Here is a 22,292-nt window from a genome sequence, read left to right on the forward strand (position 1 = left end):
CAAAATTTTTCCCCAAAATACAAAAATCCCCCAAAATTCCCCCAAAAATTCCAAAAAATTCCCCAAAATTTTCCAAAAATTTTTTAAATTCCCAAAAATGCCCAAAAGTTTCCAAAATTTTTTTAAAATTCCCCCAAAAAATCCCCCAAAATTCCCAAAAAATCCCAAAAAATCCCAAAAAAATCCCCAAAATTCCCAAAAAATCCCCAAAAATTTCAAAAAAATCCCAAAAAATCCAAAAAAATTCCCAAAAAATTCCCCAAAAATCCCCAAAAAATAAAAAAAAAAAATCCAAAAAAATTCCAAAAAAATCCCCCAAAAATTCCCCAAAAAAATCCCAAAATTCTGTTTTTCCCCGCAGCCACACCTGTGCCATGTGGAGGGCGTTGGGCACGGAGCCTTCCTTGGCTTCCCAAATTTTGGAGCAGCTCCTGGAGAAGCTGAGCCGGGAAATTCCCTTCAAGGAGAGCAAATCCTTCCTGCTGGGGAGCAGCTGCCAGCGCCTGGCCACGCCCCTGCCCCTGGCTGTGAGTGCGCCAAAAAATCCCAAAAAAACCCCAAAAAATCCCCCAAAAAATCCCCAATATTCCCCCCAAAAATTCCCCAGAAAATCCCAAAAAAATCCTCAAAAATTCCGGTGGGATTCCCAAAAAATCGCTCAAAAATTCCGGCGGGATTCCCCAAAAATTCTGGCGGGATTCCCCAAAAATTCCCCAAAATTCTGGTGGGATTCCCCAAAAAATCGCCCCAAAAATTCTGGCGGGATTCTCTAAAAATCTCAAAAAAATTCTATCGGGATTCCCCAAAAAATTCCAGTGGGATTCCCGAAAAATTCCCCCCAAAATTCCTGCAGGATTGTCAAAAAATTGCCTGAAAATTCCGGCGGGATTCCCCAAAAATTCTTGCGGGATTCCCAAAAAATTCCCCAAAATTCTATCGGGATTCCCCAAAAAATCCCAAAAAATTCCAGCGGGATTCCCGAAAAATTCCCCCAAAATTCCGGCAGGATTGTCAAAAAATTGCCTGAAAATTCCGGTGGGATTCCCCAAAAGTTCCCTAAAATTCCGGTGGGATTTCCCAAAAATTCCCCAAAATTCTGGTGGGATTACCCAAAAATCCATAAAAAATTCCAGCGGGATTCCCGAAAAATTCCCCAAAATATTCTGGTGGGATTCCCCAAAAATTCCCAAAAATTCTGACGGGATTCTCCAAAAATTCCCCAAAAATTCCGGCAGGATTCCCAAAAAAAATCCAGCAGGATTCCCAAAAAATTCCCAAAAATTCCAGCGGGATTCCCAAAAAATCACCCAAAATTCCGGTGGAATCGATTCTGGGGTCACCCGGATCTGGAAGTTTTGGTTGGAAAGGGGGGATGGGATTGGGGAGGGAAAAATTCCTGGGGGAAAAATTTGGAAGTGGGAAATATTCCAAAGTGGAAAAAATTCCCCGGGGGAAAGAAAATTTCCAGGTGGGGAAAAATTTCCATTGGAAAAATTGCCAAGTGGGAAAAATATTCCCAGGTGGAAAAAAAATTTCCAGGGAAATTCAGGGAGTAAACCTGAGCAAACCCATCCCAGAAAAACCCAAATCCAGGGAATGTCCATCAGGAAAAATCCCAAATCCCAGGAAGTTCCAGCGTAGAAAACCCCAAATCTCCAACACACAAAACCCTAAATCTAGGGAAGTTTCATCCCAGAAAACCCCAAATCTCCAGGGAATCTCTGGAAGGGAATCAGGGAATAATTCCCAGAAAAATCAGGAAGCAATCCTGAGCAAACCCATCCCAGAAAACCCCAAATCCAGGGAATCTGTAACACAGAAAACCCCAAATCCAGGGAATCTCCTGCAGGAAAAATCCCAAATCCAGGGAACGTCCAACACAGAAAACCCCAAATCTCCATCCCAGAAGACCCAAAATCCTGGGAATCTCCAACACAGAAAACACCTAATCCAGGGAATCTCCTGCAGGAAAAATTCCAAATCCAGGAAATTTCTAACAGGAAAAACCCCAAATCCAGGGAATCTCCATCCCAGCAAACCCCAAATCCAGGGAATCTGTAACACACAAGACCCTAAATCCTGGGAAGATCCATCCCAGAAAACCCTAAGTCCAGGGAATCTGTCAAACAGAAAACACCCAATCCAGGGAATCTCCTGCAGGAAAATCCCCAAATTCAGGGAAATTCCAACAGGAAAAACCCCAAATCCAGGGAATCTGTAACACTGAAAACCCCAAATCCAGGGAATCTCCAGCAGAGAATCAGGGAAGAATTCCCAGGAAATCAGGGTCCAATCCTGAGCAAATCCAGCTCAGAAAACCCCAAATCCAGGGAATTTCCAACACACTAAAAACACCAAATCCAGGGAATTTCCAACAGGAAAAACCCCAAATCCAGGGAATCTGTAACCCAGAAAACACCAAATCCAGGGAATTTCCTGCAGGAAAAACCCCAAATCCAGGGAATCTCCAGCAGAGAATCAGGGAAGAATTCCCAGGAAATCAGGGTCCAATCCTGAGCAAACCCAGCCCAGAAAACCCCAAATCCAGGGAAGTTCCAACACACTAAAAACCCGAATCCAGGGAATTTCCAACAGGAAAAACCCCAAATCCAGTGAATCTGTAACCCAGAAAACACCAAATCCAGGGAATTTCCAACACACTAAAAACACCAAATCCAGGGAATTTCCAACACACTAAAAACACCAAATCCAGGGAAGTTTCATCCTAGAAAACCCCAAATCCTGGGAATCTCCATCCCAGCAAACCCCAAATCCCGGGAATCTCCATCCCAGCAATCCCCAAATCTCGTTCAGCCCCATCAGGGGTTAACCCCGGGAAGGGGGAGCGGGCAGAAAATCCTTTTTTCCCGAGATTTCCCGGGAGATTCCCCTTTTCCTTGGCAGAGAAAACCCCAAATCCAGGGAATCTCCAGCAGAGAATCAGGGAAGAATTCCCAGGAAATCAGGGTCCAATCCTGAGCAAACCCGTCCCAGAAAACCCCAAATCCAGGGAAGCTCCAACACACTAAAAACCCGAATCCAGGGAATTTCCTGCAGGAAAACCCCCAAATCCAGGGAAACTGTAACCCAGAAAACACCAAATCCTGGGAATCTCCTGCAGGAAAAATCCCAAATCCCAGGGAATCTCCATCCCAGCAAACCCCAAATCCAGGGAATCTCCATCCCAGAAAATCCAAAATCCCGGGAATCTCCAGCAGAGAAAAACCCCAAATCCAGGGAATCTGTAACACAGAAAAACCCAAATCCTGGGAATCTCCTGCAGGAAAAACCCCAAATCCCGGGAATCTCCATCCCAGCAAACCCCAAATCCCGGTAAATTCCATCCCAGCAAACCCCAAATCCCGGGAATCTCCATCCCAGCAAACCCCAAATCCCGGTAAATTCCATCCCAGCAAACCCCAAATCCCGGGAATCTCCATCCCAGCAAACCCCAAATCCCGGGAATCTCCATCCCAGCAAACCCCAAATCCCGGTAAATTCTATCCCAGCAAACCCCAAATCCCGGTAAATTGCATCCCAGCAAACCCCAAATCGCGGGAATCTCCATCCCAGCAAACCCCAAATCGCGGGAATCTCCATCCCAGCAATCCCCAAATCTCGGTCAGCCCCATCAGGGGTTAACCCCGGGAAGGGGGAGCGGGCGGAAAATCCTTTTTTCCCGAGATTTCCCGGGGGATTCCCGTTTTCCTCAGGCCACGTGCGCGCTGGATGAGCTCATGTCTGCCCCGGAGGCGGCGGCCGCGATCCTGGAGCGATTCCCGGCGCTTTTCCAGCGGCTCCTGCTGCGCCTCGGCTGCTCCGTGGGCGTCCAGCTCCCGAAATTCCTGCAGAATTCCTGCCGGGAGAAGCGGGGCCAGGCAGCCAAAGGCAGGAGCCTGAGGCCCTGCAGGTGGGGAGGGAATTCCCCCGGGAATTCTGCAGGGGGAGGGGAAGGTGGGGATTCCCGTGGGGGTGGGTTATTGGGGATTGATTCCGTGGGGAATGGGTTATTTGGGAATTAATTATATGGGCATGGATTATTTGGGAATTAATTGCATGGGAATTATGTGGGAATTGATTATATGAGAATTATGGGGGAATTAATTCCATAGGAAATGGATTTTGTGGGAATTAATTATATGGGGATGGATTATTTGGGAATTAATTGCATGGGAATTATGTGGGAATGAATTCCGTGGCGAATGGATTATTTGGGAATTAATTATATGGGGATGGATTATTTGGGAATTAATTGCATGGGAATTATGTGGGAATTAATTCCATGGGAAATGGATTTTGTGGGAATTAATTATATGGGGATGGATTATTTGGGAATTAATTATATGGGGATGGATTATTTGGGAATTAATTGCATGAGAATTATGTGGGAATTGATTACATGAGAATTATGGGGGAATTAATTCCATGGGAAATGGATTTTGTGGGAATTAATTATATGGGGATGGATTATTTGGGAATTAATTGCATGGGAATTATATGGGAATTAATTCTGTGGCAAATAGATTTCGTGGGGATTAATTCCGTGGGAAATGGATTATTTGGGAATTAATTATATGGGGATGGATTATTTGGGAATTAATTGCATGGGAATTATGTGGGAATTAATTCCATGGGAAATGGATTTTGTGGGAATTAATTATATGGGGATGGATTATTTGGGAATTAATTGCATGAGAATTATGTGGGAATTGATTACATGAGAATTATGGAGGAATTAATTCCATGGGAAATGAATTTTGTGGGAATTAATCCCATGGGGATGGATTACTTGGGAATTAATTCCATGGGGATGGATTATCTGAGGATTAATTGCATGAGAATTATGTGGGAATTAATTCCATGTGATGGATTTTGTGGGAATTAATTCCATGAGAATTATGTGGGAGTTAAGTCCATGGCAAATAGATTTTGTGGGGATTAATTCTGTGGGGAATGGATTATTTGGGAATTAATTATATGGGGATGGATTAATTGGGAATTAATTCCAAGAGAATTATGTGGGAATTAATTCCATGGGGATGGATTTTGTGGGGATTAATTCCATGGGATAGATTTTGTGGGAATTATTTCCATGGGGATGGATTTTGTGGAATTAATTCAAGCGAAATGGATTTTGTGGGAATTAATTCCATGGGGATGGATTATTTGGGAATTAATTCCATGGGAAATGGATTATTTGGGAATTAATTCCATGGGGATGGATCATTCGGGAATTAATTCCATGGGATGGATTTTGTGGGGATTAATTCCATGGGGATGGATTTTGTGGGGATTAATTCCATGGGGATTGAATTTTGAGGGAATTCTATGGTGTGGATTTTATCGGGGTTGATTCCATGAGAATGGATTTTGTGGGAATTAATTCCATGAGAATTATTTGGGAATTAATTCTATGGGGATGGATTTTTTTGGGAATTTGGATTTATGGGATTCATGGGATGGAATGAATAGGATGGGATTTATGGGATTGATGGGATAATAGGATTGGATTAATGGGATTTGTGGGATTGATGGGGTTTGTGGCATTATGGGATAATGGGATGGGAGGATAGGATTTATAGGATTTATGGGATAATGGGATATGTGGGATTTATGGGATAATGGGATACTGGAATAATGGGATGGGAGGATGGGATTTAGGGGATGATGGGATGGGTTTTATGGGATTGTGGTATTGATGGTGCTTGTGGGATGATGGAATTGATAGGATTGACAGGATGAGATAATGGGATGGGGTTTATGGGATTGTATGATAATGGAATGGGATCCATGGGATGGGATTGGATGGGAACCAAGGCTTGGGATCCAAGGCTGGGATTGGGAATTTGGGAAGCCAAATGGGATGAAGCATCTGGAGCGGGGTCGGGATGTTGGAGCAGATTCCCAAAAAAAAGAAGGAGTGAAGGAGAGAATTCCAAGGAAATTTGGGATGCCCCAATCCCTGGAATTGTCCCATGGAGGGATCCATGGGAATGGGATCATCCCTAAATCCTTAAATCCCACCATTCCCACCTCATTCCTGCATTCCCGGATTTCCTGAGCTTTCCTTGATTAGCCCTTAATTAATTCCAGGATTTTTTTTTTTCCTGGAATTTTGTCCTTCCCATTCCTTATCCCACTTCTCCCTGGGAAAACAGGGAAAACTCCACCCGGATCTTTCCAGATCTTCTTCTGGAAGATTTTTTTGGGAAGAATTCCATATTTTCCATTGAGAATTCACCTTTGTGCCCCTTCCTTGTTTTGTCTTTTTTTTTCCCATGGGATCCTGGATCCTCACTGGGAAAAAATTAAGGAAGGAATTCCTAAGGAAATCTGCCCTTAAATGAAAACAAAAGCCTAAAAATCCCCTCCAGAAAATCCTAAATTTGGTCATTGGACACCCAAAATCCCGACGGGAGAATCTGCTCCAAATCCCAAATCCCGGATTTCCTTCGTGTGTGGGATCCCTGTTCCGACAGCCGGGATTTATCCCTGGCTCCCCTTCCCGGTGTTTTGACGGGATAACATCTGGGATCTTTTCCAGATGTTGCTCAGAGGCAAAGAAATCCCAACCCTATAAATCGTTCATTCCGTGGAAAAAAAAAAAAAATTCCTTCCAGTAGCTCTGGAGTTGTTCCCTTCCCTGTTTTTTTTTCTTGGATCCGGTTCCTGGTGTGCTGGGATGGCTCCAGCTCTGGCATTCCCGGTGGGATATTGAGGATGGAGCTGGAGGCAATCCTGAATCCAGTCCTGGATCCAGTCCCAAATCCAGTTCTGAATCCAGTCCCAAATCCAACCCCAAATCCAGTCCTGAATCCAGTCCTGAATCCAACCCTAAATCCAGTCCTGAATCCAATCCCGAATCCAGTCCTGAATCCAATCCCGAATCCAGTCCTGAATCCAGTCCCAAATCCAACCCCAAATCCAGTCCTGAATCCAGCCCCAAATCCAGCCCCAAATCCAGTCCCAAATCCAACCCCAAATCCAAACCCAAATCCAACCCCAAATCCAGTCCCAAATCCAACCCCAAATCCAATCCCGAATCCAGTCCCGAATCCAGTCCTGAATCCAGTTCTGAAACCAGTCCTGAATCCAGTCCTGAATTCAATCCTGAATCCAACCCGAAATCCAATCCCAAATCTGATCCTGAATCTAATCCCAAACCCAATCCCAGATTTAAGACCAATCCCAAATCCCTTCCTGAATCCAATTCCAATCCTGAATCCAATCCCAGAGCCAATCTCAAACCCAATCCTAGATCCAAATCCAATCCCAAACTGAATCCCAAATCCAACCCCAAATCTAATCCTCAATCCAATCCCAAATTCCATCCTAAAAATGACCTTAAACCCAATCCCAAATCCAATATGGATCCACTCCTGAATCCAATCTTGAATCCAAACCCAGATCCAGTCCCAAATCCAATCCCCAACCCAATCCCAACCCAGATTCAATTCCGAATCCAATCCTAAACCACATCCCAATCCCAGATCCAAACCCAATCTCGAATTGAATCCTGAATCCAATCCCAGGTCCAATCCCAAACCCAATCCCAAGCCCAACATCAAATCCAAACCCCATCCAAATCCAATCCCAGATCCAGCCTTGAATCTGGTCCTGAATCCAGTCCCAAACCCAATCTTGAACCCAATCCCAAATCCAATTCTGAATCCAATCTCAGAGTCATTCCCAAATCCAATCCTAATCCAGCCCCAAACCAAATCCCAGATCTAGTCCCAGGTCATATCCCAAATCCAATCCTGAACCCAATTCCAAACCCAATCCCAGATCCAAACCCAACGTCAAATCCAATCCCAAACCTAACCCTGAATCCAATCCCAGATCCAAACCCAATCCCAAACGCAATCTCAGATCCAATCCCAAATCCAATCCCAAACCCAATCTCAGATCCAATCCAAACCCAATCTCAGATCCAATCCCAGATCCAATGCCAGATCCAATCCCAAATCCAATCCCAGATCCAATCCCAGATCCAATCCCAGATCCAATCTTAAATCCAATCCTGAACCCAATCATGAACCCAATTCCAATCCCAATCCCAGATCCAAACCCAATCCCTGATCCAATCCCAAATCCAATCCCAAACCCAATCCCAGATTCAAGCCTAAACCAAGTCCTAAACCCAACCCCAATCCCAACCCCAATCCCTGACCCAATCCTGGTCCCAATCCCAATCCCAAATTTTCCAGCTGTGCCGTGGAGACGCTGCAGACGATGCTGGCGCGGGCCGGGAACGACGACGTCGTGCGGGATGTAGCAAATTCCGGAGGTTGGGAATTGATGGAAATTCCCGAGCGGCACCACGATGGAATCGCCCTCCTGGCCGCGTAGGGAATTCTGGGGGCTCATCCGGGGAAATTTGGGGGAAAATGGGGGTTTGGGGGGAAAAAAATGCGGATTTGGGGGGAAATCTGGGGAAAAATGGGGATTTTGGGGTAAAAAATGGGGATTTTGGGGAAATTTTTGGGGAAAATGGGTGTTTGGGGGAAAAAATGGGGATTTGGGGGAGATTTGGGAAAAAATGGGGGTTTGGGGGGGATAAAATGGGGATTTGGGGGGAAATCTGGGGAAAAATGGGGATTTTGGGGTAAAAAATGGGGATTTTGGGGGAAAAATGGGGATTTGGGGGGAAAAAATGGGGATTTGGGGGGAAAAATGGGGATTTAAGAGAAAAAGTGGGTATTTGGGGGGAAATTTAGGGGAAAATTTGGGATTTTAGGGAAGAAATAGGGATTTTAGGGAAAAAATGGGGGTTTGGGGGAAATCTGGGGAAAAATGAGGGTTTAGTGGGAAAAAATGGGGATTTAAGAGAAAATCTGGGGATTTTGGGGAAATTTGGGGGAAAAATGGGTGTTTGGGGGGAAAAAATGGAGATTTTAGGTGAAAAAATGGGGATTTTGGGTGAAAAAGTGGGGGTTTGGGGGGAAAAATGGGGATTTTAGGGAAAAAAATGGGAATTTAAGAGAAAAAATGGGGATTTGGGGGGAAAAAAGGGGAAAATTGGAGGTAGTAATGGGGATTTGTGGGGATTTTGGGATGGGGTGGGAATATTTTGCTCCTGGGAATTCGGTGGGGTGGATGCAGCTGGAATTGATCCCACTTGGAATTTCGGCATCTCTGATCCAAATATGGAATTCCCAGAGTTGTTGATCCCAATATGGGATTCCCAATGTCATGGATCCCATTTTGGAATTCCCAATGTCTCCAATCCCAGTCCGGAATTCCCAAAATCACTGATCCTAATATGTCACTGTTTCCAATATGGAATTCCCAATGTCTCCAATCCCACTCTGGAATTCCAGTGCCATTGATCCCAATATGGAATTTCCAGTGTTCCCAGTCCCACTGTGGAATTCCCAGTCTTCAATCCCACTCTGGAATTCCCAGTGTCACTGATCCCACTGTAGAATTCCCAATGCCATTGATCCCACTCTGGAATTCCCAGTGTTTCCAGTCCCAGTTTGGAATTCCCAGAGTCTCTAATCCCAGTTTGGAATTCCCAGTGTCCCCAATCCCACTGTGGAATTCCCAGTGCCATTGATCCCACTGCAGAATTCCAGGGTCACTGATCCCATTGTGGAAATTCCAGTGTCACTGATCCCACTCTGGAATTCCCAGAGTCCCAAATCCCATTCTGGAATTCCCAGTGTCCCCAATCCCACTGTGAAATTCCAGTGTCATTGATCCCAGAGTACAATTGTGCAGTGGGATCAATCCCAGTTTGGAATTCCCAGTGTTCCCAGTCCCACTCTGTAATTCCCAATGCCACTGATCCCACTGCAGAATTCCCAATGTCTCCAAACCCAGTTTGGAATTCCCAGTGTTCCCAGTCCCACTCTGGAATTCCCAATGCCATTGAATCCCACTGCAGAATTCCCAATGTCTCCGATCCCACTGTGGAATTCCCAATATCTCTAAACCCAGTTTGGAATTCCCAGTGTTCCCAGTCCCACTCTGTAATTCCCAATGCCACTGATCCCACTGCAGAATTCCCAATGTCTCCGATCCCACTGTGGAATTCCCAATATCTCTAAACCCAGTTTGGAATTCCCAGTGTCCCCAGTCCCACTCAGTAATTCCCAATGCCACTGATCCCACTGCAGAATTCCCAATGTCTCCAAACCCAGTTTGGAATTCCCAGTGTTCCCAGTCCCACTCTGGAATTCCCAATGCCATTGAATCCCACTGCAGAATTCCCAATGTCTCCGATCCCACTGTGGAATTCCCAATATCTCTAAACCCAGTTTGGAATTCCCAGTGTTCCCAGTTCCACTCAGTAATTCCCAATGTCTCCGATCCCACTGTGGAATTCCCAATATCTCCAAACCCAGTTTGGAATTCCCATTATCTCCAATCCCACCATTTCCCCACATTCCTATGGCCGGGCTCATTCCCTTCCCCACTTCCATGGGATCCCAAAATTTTCCATGGAAATCTCCTCCCTTTTCCTGCTGCATCCCTGGGATTCCTGGAGTATCCCATCCCATCATTCCCAGGAAATTCCCATTGCCAGGGGGTGGCAGGGCTCCATCCAGCATCATCCAAGTTGGGATTGGGGTTTTCCAATTTTTGGGAAACCTCCCAAAAATTCTGGAGCCACTTATCCCAAAAAAAAACCGGATGTGGTTTTCGGGACGCTCCAGATCCTTCTCTGAGGATCAATCCTGGTTTTCCATGCTGGGAGTTGTCCTGCCTGGGGACAGGGATTCTTGGGATTCCTGAGATTTCGGGGATTTTCGGGATTTCTGGGATTTTTGTGATATCCGGGATTTCTGGGATTTCTGTGATTTTTGGGATTTCTGGGATTTCCAAAGATTTCTGGGATTTCTGGGATTTTTGTGATATCCGTGATTTCTGGGATTTCCAGGATTTCTGGGATTTTTTTGATATCTGCGTTTTCTGCGATTTTCGTGCTTTCCAGGATTTCTGGGATTTTTGTGATTTCCAAGATTTCCAGGATTTTTGGGATTTTCAGAATTTCCAAAGATTTCTGGGATTTCTGGGATATCCATGATTTCTGGGATTTCCAGGATTTCCTGGATTCTTGTGATTTCTGGGATTTCTAAAGATTTCCAGGATTTCTGGGATTTTTGTGATATCTGCTATTTCCAGGATTTTGGGGATTTCTGTGGTTTTTGTGATATTTGTGATTCCCGTGCTTCCCGTGATCCCGGGTGCTGTTCCCACGCAGGGCCATGGCTCGGCTCTGCGGGCCCCGGCTGCCTCCGATCGTCCGGAGCCTCGTCCCGGAGCTGGGAAGCGTCTTCGAGTGCCAGAGGGTGACCAGCACGGCATTCCTGGCCGAGGTGAGCCGGGAAACGCGGCAACGGCCGGCCCGTGTCCCACCATGGATCCGGGGATCCGGCTCTCCATGGATCCGTCCAACCATGGATCCGTCCAACCATGGGTCTGTCCGTCCATGGGTCTGTCCATCCATGGGTCTGTCCATCCATGGGTCTGTCCGTCCATGGGTCTGTCCGTCCATGGGTCTGTCCGTCCATGGGTCTGTCCATCCATGGGTCTGTCCGTCCATGGGTTTGCCTATCCATGGATCTGTCCGTCCATCCATCCATGGGTCTGTCCATCTGTCCATGGATCCATCCGTCCGTGGATCTGTCCATCCATCCATGGATCCATTGTCCATCCATTCCTCCATGGATCCGGCTGTACATGGATCTGTCCAACCATGGGTCTGTCCATCCATGGATCCATCCATCCATCCATCCATCCATCCATCCATCCATCCATCCATCCATCCATCCATCCATCCATCCATCCATCCATCCATCTATCCATCGATTAGTCCATCCATGGATCCGTCCATCCCTGGGTCTGTCCATCCATCCATCCATCCATTAGTCCATCCATGGATCTGTCCATCCATCTATCCATCCATCCATCCATTAGTCCATCCACGGATCTGTCCATCCATGGATCTGTCCATCCATGGATCTGTCCATCCATGGATCCGTCCATCCATGGGTCTGTCCATCCATCCATCCATCCATTAGTCCATCCATGGATCTGTCCATCCATCCGTCCATCCATGAATCTGTCCATCCATGGATCTGTCCATCCATCCATGGATCTGTCCATCTATGGGTCTGTCCATCCATGGGTCTGTCCATCCATCCATCCATCCATTAGTCCATCCATGGATCTGTCCATCCATCCATCCATTAGTCCATCCATGGATCTGTCCATCCATGGATCTGTCCATCCATGGATCCGTCCATCCATGGGTCTGTCCATCCATCCATCCATCCATCCATTAGTCCATCCATGGATCTGTCCATCCATCCATCCATCCATCCATTAGTCCATCCATGGATCTGTCCATCTATGGGTCTGTCCATCTGTCCATGGATCCATCATCCATCCATTCCTCCATGGATTCAGGGGTCCGTCTGTCCATGAATCCATCCATCCATGGGTCTGTCCAGCTGTCTATGGATCTGTCCTTCTTTCAGTTCCATGGATCCATCCATCCATGGGTCTGTCCATCCATCCATGGATCTGTCCATCCATCCGTCCATCCATTAGTCCATCCATGGATCCATCCATCCATGGATCTGTCCGTCTGTCCATGGATCCATGATCCATCCATTACTCCATGGATCCAGGGGTTCGTCTGTCCATGAACCTGTCCATCCATGGATCTGTCCATCTGTCCATGGATCCATTGTCCATCCATTCCTCCATGGATCCAGGGGTCCATCTGTCCATGGATCCATCCATCCATCCATCCATCCATCCATCCATCCATCCATCCATCCATCCATCCATCCATCCATCCATCTGTCCATGGATCTGTCCATCTTTTAATTCCATGGATCTGTCCATCCCTGGATCTGTCCATCCGTCCATGGATCCATGGATCCATCCATCCATGGATTCATTAATCCATGCATTCATCTCTACGTTATCCATGGATTTGTCCATCCATGGATCTGTCCATCCTTCATTCCCATAGATCCATTCATCCATGGATCTGTCCATTCTTCAATCCCATGGATCCATCATCCATCCATGGATCCATGGATTCATTCATCCATCCATCCATCCATGCATCCATCCATCATTCATCCATCTATCCATCAATCCATCTCATGGATCCATCCATCCATCCATGGATCTGTCCATCCTTCAATCCCAGGGACCTGTACATCTGTGGGTCCATCCATCATCCATAGATCCATCCATGGATCTGCCCATCCATGGATCTGTCCATCCATGGATCTCTTCATCCATCCATCCATGGATTCATTGGTGAATCCATCCATTTGTAGATCTGTCCATCCCTGGATCTGTCCATCCTTCAATCCCAGGGATCCATCCATCATCCATGGATCCATGGATTCATCCATCCATCATCCATCCATCCATCCATTCATCCATCCATCCATCCATCCATCCATCCATCCATCCATCCATCCATCCATCCATCCATCCATCATCCCACATCCCAAATACCCAGCTCCTCTTGGAGCCCATCCCAAAATCCCAAGCGTGTTTGGACCTCGGAGAGGGTTTCAAATTCCCACTGGAGCCGGGGGAAAAAGAACAAAATTCCAGCAGATCCATGGACATCCTCTCCAATCAATCTATCCAAAAACTCCCAAATTTTTCCTGCCAGTTTTCCTGGTGTATCCCGAGGTTTTTCCCGATGTATCCTGACGTTTTTCCCAGTGTATCCCGAGGTTTTTTCCCTTTTCCAGCTCCTCAACCACAACGTGGTGAACGACCTGATGCTGCTGGAGCCGCTCCTGGATGCGCTGACGGCTCTGGAGAAGGATTCCTGCCTCCTGGTGCGGGTGCTGGCACTCCGGGGGCTCGGGAATGTCGCCTCGGGATCCCCGGACAAGGTGGGAGCAGCTCCTGGAAATCCCGCTTGGGATTCCCTGGAAATCCCGCTTGGGATTCCCCCAAAAACATCAGGATGAGGATTTTTGGGATGGGCAGGGAGTTCCAGGGGTTGGGAGGTGCCATATCCTAAAAAATCCAGGAATTTCTCCAGAGCCATTCCCAGGAATCCCGGATCCTTTCCCAGCAGGGGAATTCTCCTCATCCTCGTTTTCCAGGGATTCTCAGGAATATTTCTTGGGAATTCCAGCTGGGATTGACCCCCTTTTCCAGCTTCTCCTGGGAATTCCTGGCCTCAGTCCTTGCCATGCTTCCCAAGGCACCAAATCCTGGAATTCCATCAATTCCAGGGGATTATTCCCAAAAATTCCTATTTTAGTACTTTCCTTCTTTTCCCTTGGGATCCAATCCCAAACTCCCTCTGGATCTCTCCAAACCCAATTTTCTCTGGGATGAGCACTCCCAGCTCCCTCCTCTGCTGCCAGGAATTCCCCCATTCCCCCAATCCCCAGAATTCCCAGAATTCCCATTTTTCCCAATCACATTTCCAATTTTCCATTCCCATTCTTCCCATTCCCATAATTCCCAGGTTTCCCTGAATTCCGATTTTCCCATTCCCATTTTTCCCATTCCCACAATTCCCAGATCTCCCTGAATTCCAATTTTCCCATTCCTATTTTCCCCATTCCCATAATTCCCAGATTTCCCTGAATTCGAATTTTCCTGTTCCCATTTTTCTCGCTCTCAGAATTCCCATATTTCCCTGAATTCCAATTTTCCCATTCCCATAATTCCCATATTTCCCTGAATTCCAATTTTCCCATTCCCATTTTTCCCATTCCCACAATTCCCAGATCTCCCTGAATTCCAATTTTCCCATTCCTATTTTCCCATTCCCAGAATTCCCATATTTCTCTGCATTCCAATTTTCCCCGTTCCCATATTTCCCTGAATTCCAATTTTCTCGTTCCCATTTTTCTCACTCTCAGAATTCCCAAGTCTCCCTGAATTCCAATTTTCCCATTCCTATTTTCCCCGTTCCCATAATTCCCATATTTCTCTGAATTCCTATTTTCTCATTCCCATTTTTCTCGCTCTCAGAATTCCCATATTTCTCTGAATTCCAATTTTCCCATTCCTATTTTCCCCATTCCCATATTTCCCTGAATTCCAATTTTCCCATTCCCATTTTCCCCATTCCCGTATTTCCCTGTATTCCAATTTTCCCATTCCTATTTCCCCATTCCCATATTTCCCTGAATTCCAATTTTCCTATTCCTATTTTCCCCATTCCCATAATTCTCAGATCTGCCTGAATTCCAATATTCCCATTCCTATTTTCCCCATTCCAATAATTCCCAGATCTCCCTGAATTCCAATTTTCCTATTCCTATTTTCCCCATTCCCATAATTCTCAGATCTGCCTGAATTCCAATTTTCTCATTCCTATTTTCCCCATTCCCACAATTCCCAGATCTCCCTGAATTCCAATTTTCCCATTCCTATTTTCCCCATTCCCACAATTCCCAGATCTCCCTGAATTCCAATTTTCCCATTCCTATTTTCCCCATTCCCACAATTCCCAGATCTCCCTGAATTCCAATTTTCCCATTCCTATTTTCCCCATTCCCACAATTTCCAGATCTCCCTGAATTCCAATTTTCCCATTCCACATTTTTCCCATTCCCACTCCTGGAATTCCCACAATTCCCCATTCCCAATCCCCCTTTCCTATCCCGGTTTCTGGGACGAGCCGCCCGCATCTCCCATTTTCCCGGTTTTTCCCGGTTTTTCCCGGCAGATCCGGCGGCACGGCGCGCAGCTCTTGGCCTCCATGGTCAACGGCTTGGACGACAAGGACGATCCCAACAACCTGCTGGCATTGGAGGCCATGTCCAGCCTTTCCAAAATCCTGGATCACCTGGAGGAGCGGGACGTGCAGTCCATGCTGCTCCACGTGGCCATCCGCATCCGGCCCTTCTTCGACAGCGTGAGGGGAAATCCCGGGAATCCCGGAATGGGAATGGGGTTGGGATGGGCTCCGTCCATCCCACAGGGTTTTGCCATCCCAAATTTTGCACCTCGGGCTGGGATTTCTCCTGGATTCTTATCCAGGCTCCGATGATGGGATGAGGGTCCTGCCGGGGTTGGTGCATTGGGGTTTTCCTGTTGGGGTCATCCCATTGGGATTTTTCCCATTGGGATGGGTCCAGGAAATCATCCCATTGGGATTGGTTCATTTGGATTGGTCCATGGGATCATCCCATTGGGATTGGTTCATTTGGATTGGTCCATGGGATCATCCCATTGGGATTGGTTCATTGGGATTGGTCCATGGGACCATCCCACTGGGATTTTCCCATTGGGATTGGGCCCTGGGATCATCCCATTGGGATTTTCCCATTGAGATTGGTCCATGGGATCATCCCATTGGGATTTTCCCATTGAGATTGGTCCATGGGATCATCCCATTGGGATTGGTTCATTGGGATTGGTCCATGGGATCATCCCATTGGGATTGGTTCATTGGGATTGGTCCATGGGATCATCCCATTGGGATTGGTTGAGTGGGATTGGTCCATGGGATCATCCCATTGGGATTTTCCCATTGGGATTGGTCCATGGGATCATCTCATTGGGATTGGTCCATGGGATCATCCCATTGGGATTTTCCCATTGGGATTGGTCCATGGGATCATCCCATTGGGATTTTCCCATTGGGATTGGTCCATGGGATTTTCCCATTGGGATTTTCCCCCTGGAATTTCCCCAGTGGGATTGTCCCATTGAGATTTTCCATTGGGATTTTTTCCCATTGGGATCATCCCATTGGGATTTTCCCGTTGGAGTTGTCCCATTGGGATTTTCCATTGGGATTTTCCCATTGGGATTCTCCATTGGGATTTTCCCATTGGAATAGTCCCATTGGGATTTTCCATTGGGATTTTCCATTGGGATTTTCCCATTGGAATAGTCCCATTGGGATTTTCCATTGGGATTTTCCCATTGGAATAGTCCCATTGGGATTTTCCATTGGGATTTTCCATTGGGATTTTCCCATTGGAATAGTCCCATTGGGATTTTCCCATTGGAATAGTCCCATTGGGATTTTCCATTGGGATTTTCCATTGGGATTGTCCCATTAAGATTTCCCCAACTGGAATTGTCCCTTTGGGATTTCCCCTTTAGGATTGTCCCATTGGAATATTCCTGTTGGAATTTTCCTATTGGGATTATTCCATTGGGATTTTCCCATTGGGATTTTCCAATTGGGATTTTCCATTAGGATTTTCCCATTGGGATTTTCCCATTGGAATGGTCCCATTGAGATTTTCCCATTGGGATTTTCCCATTGAGATTTTCCCATTGAGATTTTCCCATTGGGATTTTCCCATTGGGATTTTCCCATTGGGATTGTCCCATTTAGATTTTCCCATTGGGATTTTCCCATTGGGATTTTCCCATTGGAATAGTCCCATTGAGATTTTCCCATTGGGATTTTCCCATTGAGATTTTCCCATTGGGATTTCCATTGGGATTTTCCCATTGGGATTGTCCCATTAGGATTTTCCAATTGAGATTTTCCCATTGGGATTTCCATTGGGATTTTCCCATTGGGATTGTCCCATTGGGATTTTCCCATTGAGATTTTCCCATTGGGATTTCCATTGGGATTTTCCCATTGGGATTGTCCCATTAGGATTTTCCCATTGAGATTTTCCCATTGGGATTTCCATTGGGATTTTCCCATTGGGATTGTCCCATTAGGATTTTCCCATTGGGATTTTCCCATTGGAATTGTCCCATTGGAATTTTCCTATTGGGATTGTCCCCTGTGCTTGGGACCATTGGAAATATGGGAACAGAGGGATGGGAATGGTGGGAAAAATGGGATGGAAACATCAGAATGGGGATTTGAAGAATATTGGGATGGGATTTTGAGATCCCAGGATGGGATTCTGGGATAACAGGAGAGGATTTTGGGATAATAGGGGAGGATTTTGGAATCCCAGGATGGAATTTCGGGATCACAGGATGGGATTTCGGGATCACAAGATGGGGTTTTGATATCATGGGATGGAATTTTGGGATCACAGGGCAGATTTTGGGATCACAGGACAGGATTTCCATTATCCACTATGGGATTTCGGGATCCCAGGAAGGAATTTCAGGATCACAGTATGGAATTTTGGGATAACAGGACAGGATTTTGGGATCATGCGATGGAATTTCGGGATCACAGGATAGATTTTGTGGTCAAGGGATGGGTTTTCGGGATCCCAGCATGGAGTTTCGGGATCCCAACATGGAGTTTTGGGATTCCAGGATGGGATTTTGGGATCCCAGAACGGGATTTTGGAATCATGGGATGGGATTTCAGGATCACAGGGCAGATTTTGGGATCATAGAATGGGATTTCAGGATCACAGGATGGAATTTTGGGATCATGGGATGGAATTTCAGGATCACAGGGCAGATTTTGGAATCACAGGACAGGATTTTGGTATCCCACAATGGGATTTCGGGATCCCAGATTGGGGTTTTGATACCATGGATGGAATTTTGGCATCACAGGGCAGATTTTGGGATCATGGGATGGGATTCTGGGATTCTGGGATCACAGGATGGAATTTTGGGATAATGGAATGAACTTTCAGGATCACAGGGTAGATTTTGGGATAACAGGATAGGATTTACATATTCCACTGTGGGATTTTGGGATAACAAGACAGGATTTTAGGGTCATGAGATGGGATTTCAGGATCACAGGACAGGATTTTGGGATAATGGGATGGGATTCTGGGACCACAGGATGGAATTTTGGGATCCTGGTATGGAATTTCAGGATCACAGGGTAGATTTTGGGATCACAGGACAGGATTTTGGGATCACAGAATGGGATTTCAGGATCACAGAATGGGATTTTGGGATCACAGGATGGAATTTTAGGATCACAGGATGGGATTTCAGGATCACAGGGCTGATTTTGGGAATCTAGTATGGCATTTCAGGACCACAGGACAGGATTTTGGGATTATGGGATGGAATTTCAGGATCACAAGATGGAATTTTGGGATCCAGGTATGGGATTTCGGGATCCCAGGACGGAATTTCGGGGTTTTCTCCGGGTGATTCCCGTTTTTCCCTGTTTTCCCCAGGAGCACCCCGACCTCCGGCGCTCCTCCATCGTCCTTTTTGGGAATCTTTCCCGCCTGGGCCGCTCCGACTCCGAGGTTTTCTCGGAGCAGATCCTGAACGGGCTCGTGACGCTGCTGCTGCACCTGCAGGACCCCCAGCCCGACGTGGTCAAGGTGGGAATTCCTGGAATTCCTGGGAATTCTGGGGGATTCCCCTGGGCGGCGTTCCCGGGACATTTGGGGGATTCCCCAAAAAAGAATTCCCGGGTTTTGGGGGATTCGCCCATGTGGAATTCCCAGGGATTTGGGGGATTCCCTGCTGTGGAATTCCCAGGAATTTGGGGGATTCCCTGGCGTGGAATTCCCAGGAATTCAGGGGATTCCCCAATGCAGAATTCCTGAGAATTAAAGGCATTCCCCCATTTGGAATTCCCAGCAAATTTGGGGCGTTTCCCTATGTGGAATTCCCAGGAAATTAGGGGGTTTCCCATGAGCAGAATTCCCAGGAATTTGGGGGATTCCCTGGATGGAATTCCCAGGGATTTGGGGGATTCCCCCATGTGGAATTCCCAGGGATTTGGGGGATTCCCTGGTGTGGAATTCCCAGGAATTTGAGGGATTCCCTGTGCGGAACTACTGGGAATTTGTGGGATTTCCCTGTGCTAAATTCCTGGGATTCGGGGGATTCCCCTGTGTGGAATTCCCAGGAAATTAGGGGGTTTCCCATGAGCAGAATTCCCAGGGATTTGGGGGATTCCCTGCTGTGGAATTCCCAGGGATTTGGGGGATTCCCTGGTGTGGAATTCCCAGGGATTTGGGGGATTCCCTGATGTGGAATTCCCAGGGATTTGGGGGATTCCCTGGTGTGGAATTCCCAGGGATTTGGGGGATTCCCTGCTGTGGAATTCCCAGGGATTTGGGGGATTCCCTGCTGTGGAATTCCCAGGGATTTGGGGGATTCCCTGGTGTGGAATTCCCAGGAATTTGGGGGATTCCCTGGTGTGGAATTCCCAGGGATTTGGGGGATTCCCTGGTGTGGAATTCCCAGGAATTCAGGGGATTCCCCAATGCAGAATTCCTGAGAATTAAAGGCATTCCCCCATTTGGAATTCCCAGCAAATTTGGGGCATTTCCCTATGTGGAATTCCCAGGAAATTAGGGGGTTTCTCATGAGCAGAATTCCCAGGGATTTGGGGGATTCCCCCATGTGGAATTCCCAGGAATTTGGGGGATTCCCTGCTGTGGAATTCCCAGGGATTTGGGGGATTCCCTGATGTGGAATTCCCAGGAATTTGGGGGATTCCCTGGTGTGGAATTCCTAGGGATTTGGGGGATTCCCTGGTGTGGAATTCCCAGGGATTTGGGGGATTCCCTGCTGTGGAATTCCCAGGAATTTGGGGGATTCCCTGGTGTGGAATTCCCAGGGATTTGGGGGATTCCCTGGTGTGGAATTCCCAGGGATTTGGGGGATTCCCCCTTGTGGAATTCCCAGGAATTTGGGGGATTCCCTGGTGTGGAATTCCCAGGGATTTGGGGGATTCCCTGGTGTGGAATTCCCAGGGATTTGGGGGATTCCCTGGTATGGAATTCCCAGGGATTTGGGGGATTCCCTGGTGTGGAATTCCCAGGGATTTCGGGGATTCCCTGGTGTGGAATTCCCAGGGATTTGGGGGATTCCCTGGTGGGGAATTCCCAGGAATTCAGGGGATTCCCCAATGCAGAATTCCTGAGAATTAAAGGCATTCCCCCATTTGGAATTCCCACCAAATTTGGGGCCTTTCCCTATGTGGAATTCCCAGGAAATTAGGGGGTTTCCCATGAGCAGAATTCTCAGGGATTTGGGGGATTCCCTGGTGTGGAATTCCCAGGGATTTGGGGGATTCCCTGGTGTGGAATTCCCAGGGATTTGGGGGATTCCCTGTGTGGAACTTCTGGGAATTTGTGGGATTTCCCTGTGCTAAATTCCTGGGATTCGGGGGATTCCCCTGTGTGGAATTCACAGGAATTTGGGGGATTCCCCTGGTGTGGAATTTGCAGGAATTTGAAGGATTCCCTGGTGTGGAATTACTGGAAATTTGTGGGATTCCCCCATTCGGAATTCCCGGGAAATTTGGGGCATTTCCCTATGTGGAATTCCCAGGAAATTAGGGGGTTTCCCTCAAGTAGAATTCCCAGGGATTTGGGGGATACCCCTGTGTGGAATTCCTGGGAAATTCGAGGGACTCCCCCATGCAGAATTTCTGGGAATTTGTGGGATTCCCCTATGTAGAATTCCCAGAAATTCAGCAGATTCCCCTGTATGGAATTCCAGGGTATTTGAGGGATTCCTCCATGTAGAATTCCCAGAAATTCAGCAGATTCCCCTGTATGGAATTCCAGGGAATTTGAGGGATTCCTCCATGTAGAATTCCCAGGAATTTGTGAGATTCCACTGTGCTAAATTCCTGGGAATTCAGGGGATTTCCCCCATGTGGAATCCTGGGATCCCCCAAATGGAATTTCCAGGGATTTATGGAATTCCACAATGTAGAATTCCCAGGAATTTGGAAGATGCCCTGGTGTGGAATTCCCAGGAATTTGGGGGATTTACCTGGTGTGGAATTCCTGAGAATTTGGGGGATTTCTCTGAGTGGAATTCCCAGGGATTCTGGGGACTCCCCCATGCTGAATTCCTGGGAATTCAAGGGATTCCCCGGTGCATCATTCCCGGGATTTTGGGGATTCCCCCGTGTGTCATTCCCGGGATTTTGGGGATTCCCCCGTGTGTCATTCCCGGGATTTTGGGGATTCCCCGGTGCATCATTCCCTGTCATTCCCGGGATTTTGGGGATTCCCCGGTGCATCATTCCCTGTCATTCCCGGGATTTTGGGGATTCCCCGGTGCATCATTCCCGGGATTTTGGGGATTCCCCTGTGTGTCATTCCCGGGATTTTGGGGATTCCCCCGTGTGTCATTCTCGGGATTTTGGGGATTCCCCGGTGCATCATTCCCTGTCATTCCCGGGATTTTGGGGATTCCCCGGTGCATCATTCCCGGGATTTTGGGGATTCCCCGGTGCATCATTCCCTGTCATTCCCGGGATTTTGGGGATTCCCCGGTGCATCATTCCCGGGATTTTGGGGATTCCCCTGTGTGTCATTCCCGGGATTTTGTGGGATTCCCCCGTGTGTGATTCCCGGGATTTTGTGGGATTCCCCCGTGTGTCATTCCCGGGATTTTGTGGGATTCCCCTGTGTGTCATTCCCGGGATTTTGGGGATTCCCCCGTGT

At 47.2% G+C, this 22,292-nt stretch overlaps 1 protein-coding gene across 1 annotated transcript in view; it reads left to right on the forward strand.

Annotated features, from left to right (window-relative positions):
* MROH1 (maestro heat like repeat family member 1) overlaps positions 1-22,292 on the forward strand; it is a 78,242-nt gene that overhangs the window by 47,593 nt on the left and 8,357 nt on the right. Inside the window, exons 17-23 of the mRNA XM_079332369.1 lie at positions 362-527; positions 3,714-3,910; positions 8,211-8,348; positions 11,213-11,327; positions 13,740-13,886; positions 15,686-15,874; positions 19,044-19,196. Of these exons, the coding sequence (XP_079188495.1) occupies positions 362-527; positions 3,714-3,910; positions 8,211-8,348; positions 11,213-11,327; positions 13,740-13,886; positions 15,686-15,874; positions 19,044-19,196 (1,105 nt within the window). The remainder of the gene's footprint in view (positions 1-361; positions 528-3,713; positions 3,911-8,210; positions 8,349-11,212; positions 11,328-13,739; positions 13,887-15,685; positions 15,875-19,043; positions 19,197-22,292) is intronic.

Source organism: Erithacus rubecula (assembly GCF_903797595.1).
Source record: "Erithacus rubecula genome assembly, contig: scaffold_248_arrow_ctg1, whole genome shotgun sequence".
In the NCBI taxonomy this organism is placed as follows: domain Eukaryota; kingdom Metazoa; phylum Chordata; class Aves; order Passeriformes; family Muscicapidae; genus Erithacus; species Erithacus rubecula.